The sequence below is a fragment of the Abramis brama genome (genome assembly GCF_963993115.1).
Source record: "Abramis brama genome assembly, chromosome: 11".
NCBI lineage: Eukaryota > Metazoa > Chordata > Actinopteri > Cypriniformes > Leuciscidae > Abramis > Abramis brama.
The window spans coordinates 25,812,767-25,832,113 of NC_139973.1; the positions used below are offsets into that span (position 1 = coordinate 25,812,767).

Sequence of the window (19,347 nt, forward strand, 5' to 3'; positions counted from 1 at the left end):
AACACTCGCGCCACTGGCCTCACTCCGTTCCCACGGCTCGGCCCTGCTCTTCACCATAACATTAAAATGACAGTAATTTGAACGATAAAATCTTGTGTATTTTCTTCTGTGTAATTGACTATTGTTTTCAGTGTTGACTAATAGCAGCTGTACCATTTAGTTGACTAGTCTAGCACATCCCTAAAAGCTACATGACATTTCTCAGTAGCAAGGTACTAACACTGATGTTTTTGAAGCAGTTCAACTTATAGATTCACTATTAGTAGAAACGCTGCTGCCAATCCCTGTTGAGAGTTGCACAGACTCGGATCATTCACATGCTAAATCTCTTTCTCTAATAACTGCATTTGTCTGGATACCAATGGCTCAAGCCTTTGTTAATAGCTCTAAAATTATATCTTGGAATTAGCAACGGAGGCATGGGATAAAATGCATAAGGAATGCATAAGTTATACACAAGATGGTTTTTGTTTCATCAAAGTTTTATTTAATGTGATGATAACGGTCATTCTGCAGTACCGATGTTGTGTGCATTAAGTCTTGGAGTGTAAATGCAAAATATAGACCTGACACTTTTTCTATGTAATGTGTTTGTTCATTTTATTACTAACTTCTCAGATTAGTCACTCAGAGACTTTTTACATGTAAATTCACAGATTTTTAAATATAAAATAGTTCCACCACCAAAGACCAGACCCAAGAAAAATCTTGCAAGAGCATTTTAAACATTTGAAAATTGTCTTGGTGTGGTAACCGTAATAATGGCCTGGAGTCAATTAATCTGCTTATACTAGACAACAATGCACACCGAGGTGTAACAATCACTACGCTTTGCATTACCATCTCATTTTTCTAATAATTCAACGGCCCATCATTAATTACTCTTTACATGTTTACAGCGATCTGATCAAAAGTGGTTAGCCTATATGCATGACCATTTCCACCTGATATTAACATGGTTTTTAAATGCGTCTTCTGTGACCACTTGGTGTGACACTCCCCTCTTATTTCATTGAGTGTGGCGCACGAGTATTACTGAATAAACCCATGTTATGCTGCTTATGATCGAGCAGGAAAGGAAGGAAATTAAAGCAATTAACAGTGCAGCTTCGGCTGTAATCTGGGTGTTTTGGTACAACACAGCAAAGTTTGAAGCAGTTGTTTTCCTGTGCTTTTTTCACAACACATCCCAGAACGATCACCTGTTAGATGAGTGGGCAGTGAGTTGGCGGCCATTCACTGCATTCCAGGACGCATTCATGACAGATGAGCTTGTACACTACACAAAGCAATGTTTTTGATTGCATTTCCTTCATTACCAACAGATTAGTGGTTCTGCATTTTTTTCCTTTGATACCTTATTTTAAAACACAGATTATATCAGTTTCTTTCAAAGTTTAGAATGTCTACATGTTTTTCACAGTGACAGAAACAACTAAGAACTCACACAAGAACATGGTTTAATGTGAATGTTTATCATTGACTTATGTTTTTGGTGTCATTTGAAATGTCTCAAAGTGAGTGGTACAGATATCTCATATCCAGATAGATAAAATAAAAGGAAATAAGGTTTATAGAAGTTTAGAGAAAACTGGTTAGAAACCATTTGAGGGTGGTCTCCCCCATCCCCCCTGGTCAAAGAGGATAAAGGAAGGTGTTCTCCGTCTTTCAGGGGCTTCTTGGCTGGACGTGGATTTCTCTCTCGCTCTCTCTCTGTGTAACCAATGTATAACCATGTTCTAGATATTTGAATTGATTGTGGAATTGATCTCTGATATCTGGAATATTAAATTGTTACATGTGATTATTCTAACTGATTTTGACATTGTTCATTTAATGGTTAAAAGGAAGTCAAACATTCGCTCACTTTAATTGAGGCACAGATATTATTAAAGGGGTGATGAACTGAGAAATCAAAATTTCCTTGAGCTTTTGACATATAAGAGATCATCATACTATAATAATATCCTGTAAGTTTCAGAACAAACTACCTTGAAAACTGAAAACTACCTTGTTAGTCCAATAAAAGCTTTTATAGACATCAGGCTCAGCAAACGACTCGTTTTTCAAAGTGGGGAACTATGACGTCAAAGAGGATAAAACACCGCCTCCACAAAAGATGATCAACGCCTACTTCAACACGGCCTGTTTAGCCCCGCCCACCGATTCGCCCAAACATGCTAAATAACATAGGACGACATGATAATTGCTAAACCGGATCGAGCTACTTCCAAGCAATAAACATGCTGTTTACTAAATATTGTGCAGTGCTTGGTTGCGGAAGAAGACAGTCTGCATAAGCTTCCTTCGGATTCCAGCATGGTTAAACTTTATTAAATCAGTCAATCACAATTTCCCGACACGGATCTGCCAGCAACATGTAAGTAACCATGTGTATTCTAATGCCTGATCTGCGATCAGTGATTTCTTTGTAATTATTCAAGTTCTCTTAAAATCGTTCAATACCGTTTATGCATCAGTGACTAAACGATCAACTTCACATAATTTCTCGTAGTATTATGAAAATAGTCTTTTTTAAACTGTTATTAAATTATATACAGAAAGCGATCAAAGAACGATCCCTTTCCAATCGCCCAAGCTGTCAATCAAACAGCACAGCGCGAGCCGCGAGTGCTTATCTGGACACTTACCAAACTCGTGATGAAATAATGACACTGTTACACTACACAACGAAGCTCTTACTGTGTATTCACATCGTGTTTGCATGGTGATTTGGTGTAAGCATTTGTGAGAGTGCAAAAATTGCGTTGCAATGATAAGATCTTTATTCACGCGATCAACAGACTGTCAGTCATCTGCTCAGTCTAGTGTTGTCAAAAGACCCGGTACTTCGGTACCAAGTCGGTACTAATTTTTTTTAAACGTCACGGTACCAGGTTTTCTCAAACCCGGTACTTGATGCGCGTGCATGCCCGAAGCGCGTGCAGTTGCGTCCTCTTCATAAAAGCGCTGATGGCGATCGGCGGTGCTGCTTCTGATGTAGTGCTGATGTTTTTCCGCGTGCAGATACGTTATTTCAAATGGCGCGCGGTAAGCGCGCTCATAATAGAAGCGGCACGCTCGTTTTTCCATGCGCGTTCATGGATGCATAGCAACGACAGACGCCACGGGAGTACAAACGCTTGTGGAACTGCACTCTCCATGACGACGAGGAAGTGTGACATAGGCCTATTAATTGATTTCTAGCCCTTGCATTAGCTTTACTACTAGATATATTTATGGAGATGAGAAATAAAAAGCCGTCATTAATATCAGTCCGTCAGAAAAGCAGTTCTAGGCTTATTCTTGGCTGGATAACTCTTAGCAGGTTTAAAAAGCCCTTTTAAAGTTAAATATGAATGCAGTTTTGGATTAAATAAAAGTATAGTCAAGTCAAATAAAACATTTTATCTCCTGTATAGTTTGGTAATGCTACAATAAGATACCATTCATTAACATCACTTAATGCGTTATCTAACATAACACATTGAGTGAACAATATATTTTTACAACATTAATTAATGATTGTGAAGGTTATTTAATACAAACACTTGATTGGTCAGGTTTGTTCACTTCATTCATTGTGCATTAAATAATGTTAACAGAAATAATGTTAACTTTTGATTTTAAAAATGTATTTTTAAATTAACCCCAAGGAGAATAATTGCGACAGTATATAACTATTGTTTATTGTTAGGGTCATTTTATCTAATGTTATCTAACAATTGGAATCTTATTGTAAAGTGTTTTTAATACTACAGTTTCCATCTTTGTAACTGATACACTTTAATATAATTATGTAAATTTAATCTAAATTAAGCTTTGGTACCGAAATTGGTACCGAGAACCGTGGATTTTCACTGGTATCGGTACCGAATACTGAAATTTTGGTATCGTGACAACACTAGCTCAGTCAGTGCTCATCATGCTGCAACCTTTCATGTGATGGAATAGATTTAAAGGTCCCGTATTATGCCCCTTTTCACAAGATGTAAAATAAGTCTCTGATGTCCCCAGAGTGTGTATGTGATGTTTCAGCTCAAAATACCCAACAGATCATTTTTTACAGCACGTTTAAATTGTCATTTTTGGGGGCTCAGAAAAACACGCTGTTTTAGTGTGTGCCCTTTAAATGCAAATAAGCTGCTGCTGGACGACCCAGGGGGCGGAGCTTCATGAGCTCACGCTCAGTCTCTCAGGACATCTCACGAAATGATGATAATATCAGAAACTCTCAGTAACGGTGTTCATTTGGAGTCGGACAATAATGCCTACAGAGTCAGAGTGCTGTATAGAGATGGAACAGGTATAGTTTAGTAGTTTAATTACGGTTATTATAACGTATTTGTCATCTGCTTGTATGTATCCATTATTTATTAATAGCCTACAAGTCTGCTGTTTCGGACCAGGTCCGAATGATGATCAAACATGTACTGATGAGTTTAATAAAGTTTATTGTACATCACACAAAAGATGAAGCGTCAGTTTTACTTCAGAAAAATCACCGTAAGAGCTGAGTAAACACAGTAAGTTATACGAAGTGCGCAAGTACATAAACGAATTTCGGTAGAGTTGAGGGAGCATTCCTGTGGGCGGAGGTTAGTCAAAAAACTGTTCTACTGACGTCATTAAAGGAGGAAGTAGAGGGATGTAGTCCAAACGGGCCGTTCGCTGTAGGCGACTTCTGTTAAATAAAATATCTCGCTTGGCATTGAACTTTGAGCTTTATAATTTTACAGATATTATTTATACTGTAACAACAACATTACACACTAACTAAAGTTTGAAACATGGGATCACGAAGAACGGGACCTTTAAATATAATGCTTTAAACTATACTTTTCACGATTTGTTCATCTTGATAGCTGTAATAGTAAAAACGTAGTAAAAGTTTGAGAGAGTTCATGTAATACTAGCTATTTCATATGCAAGCATGTCAGCCAATCACAGCAGTGGGCGTTTGCACTGCAGTCTCACAGCAGACACGCCCCTTAAAACAGAGCGTTCAAATCTGAGGCTGAAATCAGGCTTGGAAAAATGGCTTTTATTTATAAAATGACAATTTTTGATGTAAAAATCATACTAACATTATAAGGGCACCCCAGGCAACATTATAAAATAATAAAACAATCCAGTTCATGACCCCTTTAAAACCTTTCATTTATGGAGTCAGATGAAATAACGAGTAAATACATATTAATGTATTGCATTTAATCAAAAAATACTTTGCCTCGAGAAAAGGACAGTAACACGTTAAGACCTTCCGCGCTGGTCGGACACCGGACTTTGGGCCGATTGAGCGTGAGCTTACACCAGGGAAAACTTGAACCTCAAACCAGCAGCTGATTCCTGTGGATACTGGATAGCATCATGTCGAGAAGACGGCGCTGTGCTCTATAATGTGAAGGTAAAGCCAGTTTTTTTTTCACTGCCCAAGGACGAGCATGTGAAGAATCAGTGGTTAAAGTTAATCTTTACCACGATATCACAGCAGTATAATCCTAAACTTTTGCTGTGTTCCCTTTATTTTACTGAAGACTGCTTAATGCAGGATTTGCAAACCACTTGCTCTTGAAAGATGGTGTTCAAAATACTTTGATTTGAGTTTTATATTATGTAGGTCTCCTGCTAACTGGCTAACTCACATTATTACAGTCTAACTAAAATACTTCTGCTAATCAGCTGTGGGCCACTATTACCTAAAACTGTGTCTATTAATGCAGATTGTCTGTCGTTCTCACTAGTTTGAGTAAAGATTAAGCATGGAGCAAGATTTGTTTTACCAATGTTTGTGTTACATCAGTCATTCACGCTAGAGCTCGGCTAATGTATTGCATAACTAACATGGACTGTTATTGATGCAGTTTCCACATGTTCGCCGCAATATATTAGAAAAATACTCTGTAAATAAATTAGTACAAGTAAAATAATCGGTTGATGGACATGCACTTGTTAATGCTGATGCTGAGGAATTACAGTTGCAACATATCATAATGTACCTCAAACTGAGTAACGTTAGTGTATCACTGAGAAACGTCCTGCTCGAGTTGTACTTGTGATGGAGGTTCGGGTTGAATAACTAGTTCTTCCAATGAATGTTTCATCATCAGACTCGCGCTCGCATTGATATGGTAAAATCGATGTCATTGTTCGTTACTGTGTTTAGTTTACAGTGTAGGAAGCCTCAGGACCAGGACACGCAGAGCTGACGTGGTTATAGCAATGGGAGTTTGTTTTCGACGCGCTGAGGTTTGAGGTAAACCAATCACAACAGACTGAGCTGTCTGGCCAATCAGAGCAGAGTAGCTCGTGGAAAGGATGGATTTAGAGAGATTGATTCATTTGACGAGTCGTTTGAGAATCATTGAAAATCTGGTGATGTGCAAATGTATATTATGAGAAAATGAATGCATGTAAACCTTTGATGCATGTAAACCTGTTGTAGGAGACTCCAAAACAACATTAGGAAACTTTAAAATAGCATAATAGGGGCCCTTTAAGGTATCCTTGTTACAGCGTAATTATGCAATTAACTACTGAGTAATATTAACAACATGTACTTAGGGTTTTCAAGTCTGGTTCATGAGAGCACCTGGAGATTCGCTTTGTTGCTCACACAGCACATAGTGTGACACATAGTGCTGATTTCCACACTCTGCTTGCCTCATTCAACCACAAACGAGTAACTACTGCGGCTACTCACAAATCAGGTAACCAATTAGACCTTATTTACATGCGCTACTGCTCCACTGACCATACACTGGTCACTCCACTGCACACCTCAGATGACTTCCTCCTCACTCTCAACATCAACCTGCCTCAGAGCACAACACACACTCCTCCACAGGTCAACCTACGCTCACTCTCACCCTCTCGCCTATCCTCTTTGGACTCATCCACACTTCCTCCAGCTAATCAGCTATCAACATTAGATACTAACAGTGCAACCGAAACTCTTTTCTCCACTTTAACCTCCTGCTTGGTAGCCTGACGTCATCATACTCAGATTCTAGTCAGAATGTGAGTCTGATACTGCTCCATTGGGCTGTGATTATGGGGCGTGTTTCAACCGAACCAGGAAAGAAAATGCCTCTGCACTCATTTGAATAGACCTACAACCAATCAGAGCAACGGAGTAAGTGACGTATGTTTTTCATTCATGTTTCTGATTGACAAATGCCTTGATCGCGGTTCTCTGTTCCTCTTTTAAAATTAATGTGCTGTCGATATCTTCTATAAGACGCGATGGCGGAATCTACACATGATGTTTTATAAACAAAGTTCGGGAGGAGCACGTTCAAATAATCAATCCAATCAACTTGTCATGACAAAATTACCGTCTACCCTATCAGCATGAGAGGAAGCATATATTTATTCACTCCGTCAACTCACCTAACATTCCTTGACAGTTTTCAGCATCCCTCCACTCACTCTCGGCTTGTTCTTCCACAGCCAGGAATACGGGGGAGCCCTCTCCTCAGCACGCCAAACATGCATTTATTCTATCTGACTTATTTGTAAGTGTGAACTCGTGAAATCTCAATTCTCCAGCGGCAGTCATCTTTGTTGTAAACAAATTCAACCCAAGCGCTCTTTGGTGACGTGGATGATTTCGTTACTTTTGATCACCTGTCCATCATCGTATAAAGCACGCCCTGACAATTTGATTGGTCCGAACAGCTTTTGCTCCTCAACGGATCAAGTCCAGACCGAACTTCCCGACCTAAAAAATTTGTGGGTCGGGGCTAAGTTCGGCTGGCATCCAGGCTACCTGCTTGGACAACTTCTGTCCCCTTTACTCCAGGCCTGCCCGCGCCACACCCTCTGCCCCCTGGTTATCTGATGTTCTTTGTGAACATCGTTCTAAACTCAGGGGTGCAGAGAGAAAGTGGCACAAATCGAAAGATCGTACTGACCTTGGTCTTTATCAATCCCTCCTCTCTTCCTGATCTGCTAATATCTCTGCAGCTAAAATGACTTTACTATTACAACAAAGTTAACAATTCTTCTGACTCTCGCATGCTTTTCAAAACCTTCTCCTCCTCCAACCCTAACAGCGGACGATTTTGCAACATTCTTCATAAACAAAACAACCACCATCAGTGGCCAATTTACCAAACCACAAACTGACACACACATCTGACCAGCTAACACACACATTATACCCTCCTCCTCTCTGCTTTCAGAGGCTGAAGTCTCCAAACTCCTCCTTTCCAATCACCCTACTACCTGTCCGCTTGATCCTATTCCTACTAATCTACTTCAAGCCATTTCTTCCTCAGTTGTGACCACTCTTACGCACATCATAAACACCTCTCTTCATACGGGTACTTTTCCTACAGTATTTAAGCAGGCTCGGGTAACCCCACTGCTAAAGAAACCCACTCTAAATCCAGCACATCTGGAAAATTACAGCCCTTCTTCCATTCATCGCAAAGTTGTTTTCAACCAGATCTCTTCCTCTCTTCAAACGCGGTGGTGGTTCAAGAGAATCCGTGTATCTTTCGTTCAGTCGTTTTTTTTATTTAATATTAAGAGTAGAAAAATGAGAAAACAGCTTGAGTATAAGATTTCTAATATTCTAGTAATAATAGTCCGCTGCTGCAGTTGCACGGATTCTTAACGCGCTCATTGCACCTAGCCTACGTAGTAAAAATGTATAGGCTACATTTAATATTTTTCTCATCAAACAACCAGACTAACCAATGGCTCGACACAACCCGTACCGAGGAAGAGATAGGGCTTTCCCTCTGTGTAGATATAAATTAACCTGCGCTTTGCATCAGTATGGCAGGGTAAATGACGGCTGTCAAAGCCTGCATAGTCGCCCGGTAAGTTAAAAAAAGAAAAGAAATTAAGATATAAATCAATATAATTAGTAGTAAATTAAATTATTTAAACACACACTAATACAAAAAAGAAAGAATAATGCATTGATTGGGTATATAATAGGCCTAACGTTCACGCATGAACTGTCATTCAGACTGACTATCAGAGATATTAAAATACATAATCTTCTGAGTTTTATGATGTAGGCCTTGTTTTATTTTAATTAAAATGTATTATAATTTACATCTCAAAAGGATGCGCTTTGTGCATTCTCTGACATTACATTTATTTATTTCATTAATATTGAGTATCAATTGATACTCCAAAGCAAAGCCATTGTGCGTTCTCTCCGCGCTCCACAGCTTTTCCACACAGATTTTGAGAATTGGCCAGCTAAACAAAATAGGCCAAAGAAGTAGGCTAATGGCTAGTGTCTGGGAGATGCGAGGTACGTTCATATTTATGAAATAAACATAACTGATTTTGTCTACACCTAAATACATTTCCAAAGACCCCCTAATAATAACAGTGATTAAGCCCAAATGTGGGTGGGGGTAATGAACACAATATGTCTGTTTGTTTTTTGCCCAAATGGTCTCCACTCTATGCATTTTGTAATAATACAGCAACATTTTTTAACTGACCGTATTTGCCAGAAAATAAGTCGCATGCACCTGAGTGCAAGTGCAAGTCACACCGGATCATGTTGAGAGAGAAACGCGCGCCTTACTGTATGACAAATCCTTAAATGAATGCAGAACAACAAGAATGAAAAATAAGTAGCCATGTATAATAAAATAATATATAGGCTACATAGCCTATAAAAATAGCCTATATTGTGCCCTTTATTACAAACAACATTTAGCCTATTTTAAACGCCAAGCCTAAACAAATTTATTTCAATCGAAACGGTCGGGCATCTCTCATTCAGTCAAAAGTTTTCATATTTGCAATGTAACATTTGGATGCTAACTATTAATATAAAGCAGGCTTCATACTTCAGTCGAGTCCCAATATACACATAGTTACTAAATCAGCGTCTTCACAGCAAGGGAAATGTTTGGAATAACAAGTAGGACTGTGCGGCACAGCTTGCCCTTTATATTGTACAACAGACCAATTAAATTAAGCAGAATAACTTTTTATATGTTTGGTTGACTGTTTTATTTTGATATGATATTTGCGATGTCAAGTTAGCAATGCCAGAACTGATACTATGTTGTGTGAGAGCGTGATGCGCCTGCGCCATCACTTGGATTTGTTCCACTGCTGGGAAATAACTTAATACTACCGTAAAACTTCAAATAATAGCCCAGGCTTTTATTTTCCCAAATGTGTGCGAAACCTCGAGTTGTCATAGACGCGACACGGCGCTAACTCTCTCTCCCTGCCTTTCTTGCGCTAACAGCTCCCGTCCAGATCATAGACTAAAAAAGTCTCTCAGGGCTCTCTTGCGTGCGCAATCTGCTCCATAGAACTGGCTTAAACAGACGATCTGACGGGTTTTAGAAGATTAAATACAACCCGAAACTAAAAAACAGACCAGGCCTCTATTTGAGACCGGCCTTTATTTATCCAAACCTGTAGCCACACCAGGCGTGTAAAAGAGACAGGCGTCTATTTGGGACTCGGCTATTGTTTGAAGTTTTACAGTATGTTATTTATAGTCATACAGATATGACATCATTCGAAACAGTAAAATGTATATTTTTATTTGTGTACATTCAAAATGACTACAAAATATCATGCCATTGAAAAATAAATAAAACAACATGATGCGCTGCTTTAGCGCATCTTGGTCTCCTTTAACCCTTTAGGCGCCAGAGGTTTTTTCCTAAACCGTTCGATTTTGACATCTTAATTTCAAAAGGCTACATCTTAAAAGTGATAAAAGATAGAGACTTTCTGTAAATTAGAGAAATATTAAGGATGACCCAAAGTTTATGTAGGGATTACATTTCCCCATCTAATTTGCATATTATGACGTCATATGGTGGCGGCGATCTTGGATTATAGAATTTTCATGAAAAGTCACATGTTTAAATGATCAAATGCAGCACTTCTTTCCCCCCAAAATGTCCCTCAACTTCTGTATGCTATATTGCACGATACTGAATGCTCTGGTAAATAGTAAGTAGTAAACAAACTGTGTAAATCATTACTAATAAATGGTAGAAACAAACCGAATGCATGTAGCGGTTGGCCTTTTGCTGTAGAGATTTTCCATTTACTACATACAGTAGGCACTCTCATTCCATGTATGGGGCACATATATATTATTCATATGACACACAAAGCCGGCATTCCCATCAGCTTGCGATAGACTATGCATAATAGCCCCTCTGCCCCGTGTCACACACGAGCAGCGCGGGCACGGCCAGATCTGCCTCGCGCGCGTGCCGAGTGTGCACAGCTCGGACTACTGTCATTGTCATTGCGACTCCCCACCCTGCCTCCACGTTACCCCCTAACTGTCCTATGAATACTTCGACCTTGTCTAACATACCCGTCTCCACCACAATACTGTCGCCGCGATTGCGGAGAGGCACACGGTCAGAAGACAAAGCTGGCTAGCGCGGTAAAAATCGGTAAAAATCTCCCGCCTCGTTCCCCACAACACAAACACGCCTTCTAACTTCGCGAAGAACACTCCGACCCCGGGAAACATTGTTCCCACCACTGACATTGGGCAAAGGTTTCACCGTTTGTGCTTGGTGTAGGGCTACTTTCACTTTCAGAATCACCATCATCATCAGAGTCCACGAATAGAAGACCCAACACTTCATTGCGAGAAAGCTTTATTGATGCCATTAGATAATAATAATAATAATAATAATAATAATCTAATGCAAATGTTCGCTGACGTTGACAATATTGCTCTGATAAAATGGCTCACTCGCACACTACCTCCGCTTTTGTTCGCACTGATTCAATGCGCTCTAGCTCGAAGATTTTGTATAGAAGCATGACTTTTTTTTGAGTCTGGGATGAAGTATGACATGTCTGCAATCTAGTGGAGGGGAGGTCGAACGAAATTTGACACTCTATTTGACAAAATCGTCCGTTTTATTCAGTGCCGCATCGTCGAGTAAACTCGACCGTGGCGCCTAGAGGGTTAAGATCTTTCTGGCGCACACCAAAAATTAACCAAAATACAGCGAATAGCCTTCTTGGCGCACCTACTTTTGAAAGTCAACATTTAGATTATTTAACGTTAAATCTATTATATATGCCTGAGTCACTTTGGAATAAATCACAGCGTGTTTCATGATAAAACGTGACTTAGCCTACAGTCCGGAAAAAAGGCTACAGTATAGGTTATAGCAAATTCAGACCAACTGCTGGTCAACACAGAGAGAAAGCCCTGTCTAGGCTCTTCTGTTGTGTCGAGCCATTCTTTAGTCTAGTTGTTTGATGAGAAAATGAAATGTAGCCTAGTTGCAATACACACGTTAAGTCCTGTTAAGTCCTTGACCTACTTTCTGTAAGATCTGAATTTTGCAGTTTGAATTTTAGAAAACTGAATTTGAAGTTCTGAATTTTTTCTTCGTCTTGAAAACTTGAATCTGTATTTTTTTAAACTGAATATTTGCAGTCTAAGAATTCAGAACAAAAAAATAGCTGTTTGAAAATACATGTCTATAAAATTCAGCCATAAAAACATTTCAATTCGTTAAATTTCAAATGTTCAATATTCGTTTAAAGAAATCAAATTCAGAACTATTTAAAATACCACATAAAATTCAATTTTGTTAGATTACACTTGTAAATAATTCAAATTTACACAATTCAAATTCAAATCATTGTCATATTATTAGCTCCATACAGAACAACCTCCTGGACAACAACCAGTCTGGCTTCAAAAGCGGACACTCAACTGAGACGGCCCTGATTTCGGTAATTGAAGCTCTGAGACTGGCAAGAGCTGTGATTCAGAAACATGGCTTTTCCTATCACTGCTACGGTGATGACACACAACTCTACCTCTCATTCCAGCCTAACGATCCAACCGTAGCTGATCGTATCTCAGCCTGCCTGACAGACATTTCTGGCTGGCTGAAGGACCACCACCTTCAACTAAACCTTACGAAGACAGAGCTGCTTGTGGTCCCGGCCAACCCAACACTTCACCACAACTTCTCCATTCAGCTAGGTTTGTCATCCATAACTCCATCAAGGTCAGCCAGGAACCTTGGAGTTGTGATTGATGATCAATTGAACTTTACAGACCACATTGCTAGAACTGCCCGGTCCTGCAGATTCGCCTTATACAACATCAGGAGGATCAGGCCCTTCTATCAGAGCATGCTACACAACTCCATGTCCAAGCACTTGTTCTATCCAGACTGGACTCTGCAATACTCTCCTGGCAGGTCTTCCAGCTAGCACTATTAAACCTCTGCAACTGATCCAAAATTCTGCAGCTAGAGTGGTCTTTAGTGAGCCGAAGAGAGCCTCTCCTCACAAAATTGCACTGGTTGCCAGTTGCCGCTCGTATCAAATTCAAGTCACTGACATTTGCCAACAGAACAACCACTGGCTCTGCTCCCTCCTACCTAAACTCATTACTTCAGACTTAGGCCGGTGACACACTGGCTGCGTGGCGTGAGCGTGGCGTTTCTGTTGCGTGTCAGCTGCGTGGCATTTTCCATGTCTTTGCACACCAGAAGCGTGTCTGACGCGGCGCTGCTGCTGCTAGGTGACATGATAAGCCTCATTGGTGAAATATTTGACATATGGGGATAGAGTTGTGGAAGGCCTATACTTCATGTTAAACATAAATATATAGCAGCAAAGACAACGTCGGCAGTGTTGACGGCAATATAGGCTACAGAATATTTCGTTCTGTATTGACAGGTGCAGTATTTGAAAATCAATATTTTTTTAAATTGCATTTATATTTGCGTTTATGTCAAACCCTAGACACTTTCAAACATCAAAATGACATTTATTAATATGTATTCGTGTCAAAATGTCATATAAACCTCTTTTCCTATTCAATTTTGCTTGGAAACGCTTCCCAAGACGCTTGCGTGTCGTGTGAAAAATAGGCGTCGGTTCTATTTCTAGCATACACGCGTTTTCCGCGCGGCCCAAGCCGCGCCTGAGACGCGCGTCACGCAGGCAGTGTGCAAGCTCTAACCTGTTAACATGGGAGCCGAAATAAAAACGGACACGCCACGCAGCTGAGACGCTTACGCCACGCATCCAGTGTGTCACCGGCCTTACATGCCATCCAGAAACTTGCGCTGTACAGTCTTGTGGTGCCATCTCAAAGAGGCACAAAATCTCTTTCTCTGACCTTTACCTTGACTGTTCCCTGCTGGTGGAATGACCTGCCCAACTCAACCAGAGAGGCTGAGTCTGTGTCCATTTTTTTTTTAAACGGCTGAAGATGCATCTTTTTCGGCAACACTTGATCCACTAATACTAACACTTTCTCTTCTTTACCTAACATCTTTATAAAAAATAAATAAAATAAAAACCTGGTACTGTGTTGGATTAAACTGGAAAGCGTCATAGCACTTGCATATTGTTGTCTTATTGTTAGTTTAACTGCTTCTGTTGTTCTCATTTGTAAGTCGCTTTGCAGGGTTTCTGCACACTTTTTAAAGTCAAATTTAAGGCTTTTTAAGACCTTTTTAAGACCCGAAGAAATCAAAATTAATACCATGCATTAGGGGTGTGCAATATTGACAAAATGTGTCTCGATATTTTCATAGTTTTGTTGATAATAATTAGATAATATTTTACTGATTGTGTTTTTGTGCTTGGTGCCATGGCTGGTTTAGGCCTGTTGTTGACAGCTGACTGACGAAGATATTTATATTTTTCATATTCTATGCAGTGGTCAGTTCACAGCAGTGACAGAAATTAAATTTTTTTATTAAGGGGTAATATTTGCCATCTTAAATTGATTTCCAGGGGCATTTTCACCTATATATGGACATTTGTAGATGTACAGTATGCATCACCTTTTATGTCAAATTCTAACATTCAAATTAAATTCTATTAGAATAATTGCACAATACCAATGTTACCAGTCAAATTAAATCATTAAATCAAAATCCATCTTTGCAGTGCAGAGGTGACACAGAAGTGGCATCAGATCTGGCATTAATATATTTACACTGCATTTACAATTGCATAAATAAAGCTATGAGATTGTTAAATATGAACTGATTTCTAATTTTAACGTTCTAATTAAAGGGTACTTTAAATGTGAAACTAAAACTGCCAGTAGGTGGCGGCAAGTCACTGTCTTAATAAGTGAGTTGAGGGAGTCATTCATTCAGCCGATTTGTTCAAATGGCTGATTCATTTGGGAAAGAAGCAAGTGATTGTTCATTGAATCATTAAATTGATTTGTTCAAAACACAGATTCCATTAAAAAAAAAATCATCGCTGTCTGTTGCATTGAGACTCTGCTATGGCTTCATTTTGAAATTCTCGTCAGCGAAATAAAGGGAAAACAAACAATATTGACAATATTGTTTATAAAATGTAACTCACAATGTTAATTTATTGTTAATTTAACTGTTATATAAAATAAATATCACATTTGCAATTGTGCACGGGAAAACGGAACTCTTGCTGATGTGATATCGTAGGCCTATAACAACATAATATGATATAAATATAAGACAAAAACTCATTTGGGAACAACTGACATTTACCAGCTTCTCCTTCTCTCCTCCTGTTTCACGTGCAGGAGACGGACGTAATGCTGCCGCAAATGTGACGCGAAATGTGACGTGAACAAGCAAATCCACAAAGAAAGAATAATAAATAAAAAAGTACGCCAATTAGATGGTTCTAATTTGGAAAACATTTAGATATGTCTAAGTCAAATTGCCATCGAAAATTTAAGACCTTTCATAAGTAAAAATAAGACTAAGTCTTTTTATGGCCTTAAATTTGAAAAATCTAATTTAAGACTTTAAGACTTTAAGGATCCGCGGACACCCTGCTTTGGATAAAAGCGTCTGCTAAATGAATAAATGTAAATGTAAATTAAAAATAACTGTAAAAAAAAATTAATAAATAATAGCATTACTACACTTTGCTGTTTTTTTTATAAAATAAATTAAATAGTTTGATAATACTGTTATATTTTTAAAATACAAAATTAGTATTAAATAAAAATACAATTTTATAGTACACTTAAATAGAAAATACATGTAACAAGTACTCTGTAATATAAATAGTTATCAAATGTTTACATGTATGAAGAATGTGTGATCTCTGAACCTGTAGGATGATGTCATAGAGTCGTATAAGATCCTGTGGTCGTGGTCCTCTTTTGTTCTCATCAGTCTGTGGCTCCTTCAGTTTAGCTTGAAGCGCATGAGCCATGCTCTCATTCCTCTTCACCAAAGTCCACAGCTTGATATATGTCAGGTAGCTGCATGCATATGTATACAGGCATGCATGACTGTCAAGCATCACAGCAAAGTGTTTTTCATCAGCTGTCAAATTAACTTGTGCAGCCATCATACTCACCTGTGCAGGTATTGCAGATTAGACACTCTGCCACTCTCAGCACCTTCTGTAGCTCTTTCTCGCTGCTTCTGTTGAGGCAAAAAAAAAATGTATGTTGTACGTTTAAAAAAGACATGTTTTTTTAGGTTTAGGTTTGAGATGTCAGTGTTTTGATTAATTACCTAGATTGTGGCTTCCAGCCACAGTTTTATAATGGACAGAAAATTGTTTCACAATATAAAAGCTCTCCAACGTTTTTTACATTGATGTGGGATTCTCTCAAACAAAATTTAAATGGTCTTGTTTATAGTCTGTTGTGCTGTGTTTAAGAGCAAAGATGGTAAGATGGGGATGCACAAGTAAAAATCAAATCCACTTCTTTATTGAAAAGCCTATTCTAATGAGGTATTAATGTAAACAGGTCATATCTTAAGTTTATGCAATCAAGTGAGAAAAAAGTGTGATGTCAAAACATTGGAACTGCATTAATATTTGCAGTGTAATAGAACTTATATTGTCTACTGCGTTGTTTATATTATTAAAAAAGACTGACTAAAAAATAAAAAATAAAAAAATAATAAAAGCGCTGCCTAAAAAGTTGCAACCATTTTTTGTGCTATTGTGTGTGTTTGTTGTTATTTTAATGGCCAAGATCAGCAGGTGCTATCAGGCCATAGTTAGCATTTTCCCAGATGTCCTACTGTACCTTTAATGCATAGCATAAACAGATGCGCTGCTTTAAATACAAAGTAAATTTATGTAATTCGAGAGAAAGCGGACGTAGAAGTCAAGTGGCTCATCTTACGATGTGCGTAATGCTATATAGGCCTAATAATAATAATAATAATAATAATAATAATAATAATACCGCTGCGAAGAGCTGTAAGCTACGGAATTTCGGGTGTACGAGCACCGCTTGCATGGTCTTCGCCGCTGTGTGCCTCTCATTGAAAATGAACTATGACTTGCGCTTTCCGCCGGGAATTCTCCCGATGACCACTCCGGGCCTTGCACACTTGTATATATGGTTTTCCTTACCCATTATTTTTTTTTATTCTGAGTATTTTATATTCTCTATTCCTAACCTCACCCCAAAATATAACCATTGCAGAAAACTTTTGGAATGTTTTGAATTTTAATAAAACATTGTTTACACCTGTAGTGTCTGCATAATCCATGTTTACATTTTAATGCCCATGTAATTCCAAACATAGGGTAACATGGTCATCTTGCCCCTGGGGCAACAATGACCCCCCAACAATTTTTCTCCTGACCATAGATGGCACAAAATCACATCTCAGAATTTTTATTTAAAAACAGTTATTTTGAATTTTGTCATTTCATCTAAATATCATCATTTTTGAGATTTAGTCAGTCGAAACAGTTTTGAGGTTAACTGATCTAATTTTGTGCCCGTGGAAAATAGTGAGCTATGACATTGTTGAATATGAACGTTTTTTGTGTCTAATTGTTATAGGGATGGCGAAAACTAAAAAATTTCTTGACCGACCACCGAGCCTCATTAGCCGGTTGAAACCGGTTAACCGATTAGTTTAAAATATGCTACGCTATTTGAAATAACAGCCATTTCGAGCCGCGCCTGCAATTTCGCAACTTTTCGCATCTCTCTGCCGCTCTGCCTCCCGGCCCTTCCACTCACGTCACTTTTTTTAAATCCCCTACAGCGCGAAACATGAGTCCCGCAAACGCGGCGCCGAGGAGCTTGTATGTAATCGGACGGAGGACAAATGACTCCTACTTTCGAAATGGTTTGGGTACAAGGTGATCGCGTTGAAAATAAAGGCGTTTGTCTAGCGTTAGAAGCTCATTTGAAACATTGCCGCGCCTCATTTAAGAAAATGACAGCTCCGAAGAGACGCCGCTTTAGTTTGAGGTATAGTGCTAACAATAATAAAGAAATATGATGACCATCATCACCTTACATCATAGATGATGTGCTACTACTGTATTTAAGCACTGTATCACACAAGTTGCAACTTACATCTGTGTCATTCTTTTTGGTGAAATGGTCCCACACATTACTTTTCTTTGCACGCTTCATCCTGTCGTCTGCCCTGGCTCTAACCTCGAGTGTTTTAGCCTGTAGCCTTTACTTTTTGCAAACCTTGTGAGCGCGCAAACCCAAACGCGAACCTCGCGTCAAACATTTTTATTGGTTTATTAAGTACAAACAGGCGAGTTATGAAAATTTTTTGGGATTTGTTCACTTCACACAAAAAGATCTTGGAATGAGATGGCTAACTGTAGTAGCGTTAAGTCCACTGTCTATAATAGCCTAATTTAGAGATCACTTTTTTTTTTTTAACCGACTACCGACAACTTTGATCGGTTAACGTTTATACGGTCAACCATCGGTCAAACAGTCATCGGTTAACATCCCTAAATTGTTAATGATGGATTTGTAGCACAATGTTTTTGGATTTGTGGAGTAAAATGTAGTTTTTATTTTAAGGTAAAAAGATAAAATTAGATCCTTGGGGTAAGATGCCCCCAGATTTGACACAGAAGGCATGATGTTACTTGTGTTATTTTTAAATTGAACACTTATAATAATGAATGGGTTAATGAATGAATTGAGGCAAATCAATTTGATTTAATGGCGTTTCTATTATGACATTTTCAATTAAAATATGGGCAATTAAATATGTAAACATTCATATGCCTGTAGGTTAGTCATAGAATAATTTTACCTTTCAGTTAAATCTCTTTTACTAGGATTCTGCTTCTGTCATCTGTTCCATTATTCAACTAAATTGTCAAAATAAAATTAGATCAAATTGTTGATTTAGTATTCTACATTAATGACAAATATAATATGAATGAGAATTATAATCAAAAGTAATTTATACATTCTTTAAAAGTTTATTCAGTGGAGGCTTCTTACCCCAGGTAGGGGGCCATCTTACCACTCTTTTAATATTTGAAATTTTGTAATTTCTTAATTAGCAAATGTTTCTATTTCTTTCCTATAAAACATTATGATCATCATCCAGCACAATGCTTAACATATATCTA

At 38.5% G+C, this 19,347-nt stretch overlaps 1 protein-coding gene across 1 annotated transcript in view; it reads right to left on the minus strand.

The window, feature by feature from the left end:
• The window catches only part of srp68 (signal recognition particle 68), an 80,255-nt gene that overhangs the window by 4,738 nt on the left and 56,170 nt on the right, over positions 1-19,347 (minus strand). The window contains exons 10-11 of the mRNA XM_084129377.1: positions 16,333-16,400; positions 16,081-16,234 (exon numbers count right to left, since the gene is read on the minus strand). Coding sequence (XP_083985503.1) covers positions 16,081-16,234; positions 16,333-16,400 — 222 coding nt within the window. The remainder of the gene's footprint in view (positions 1-16,080; positions 16,235-16,332; positions 16,401-19,347) is intronic.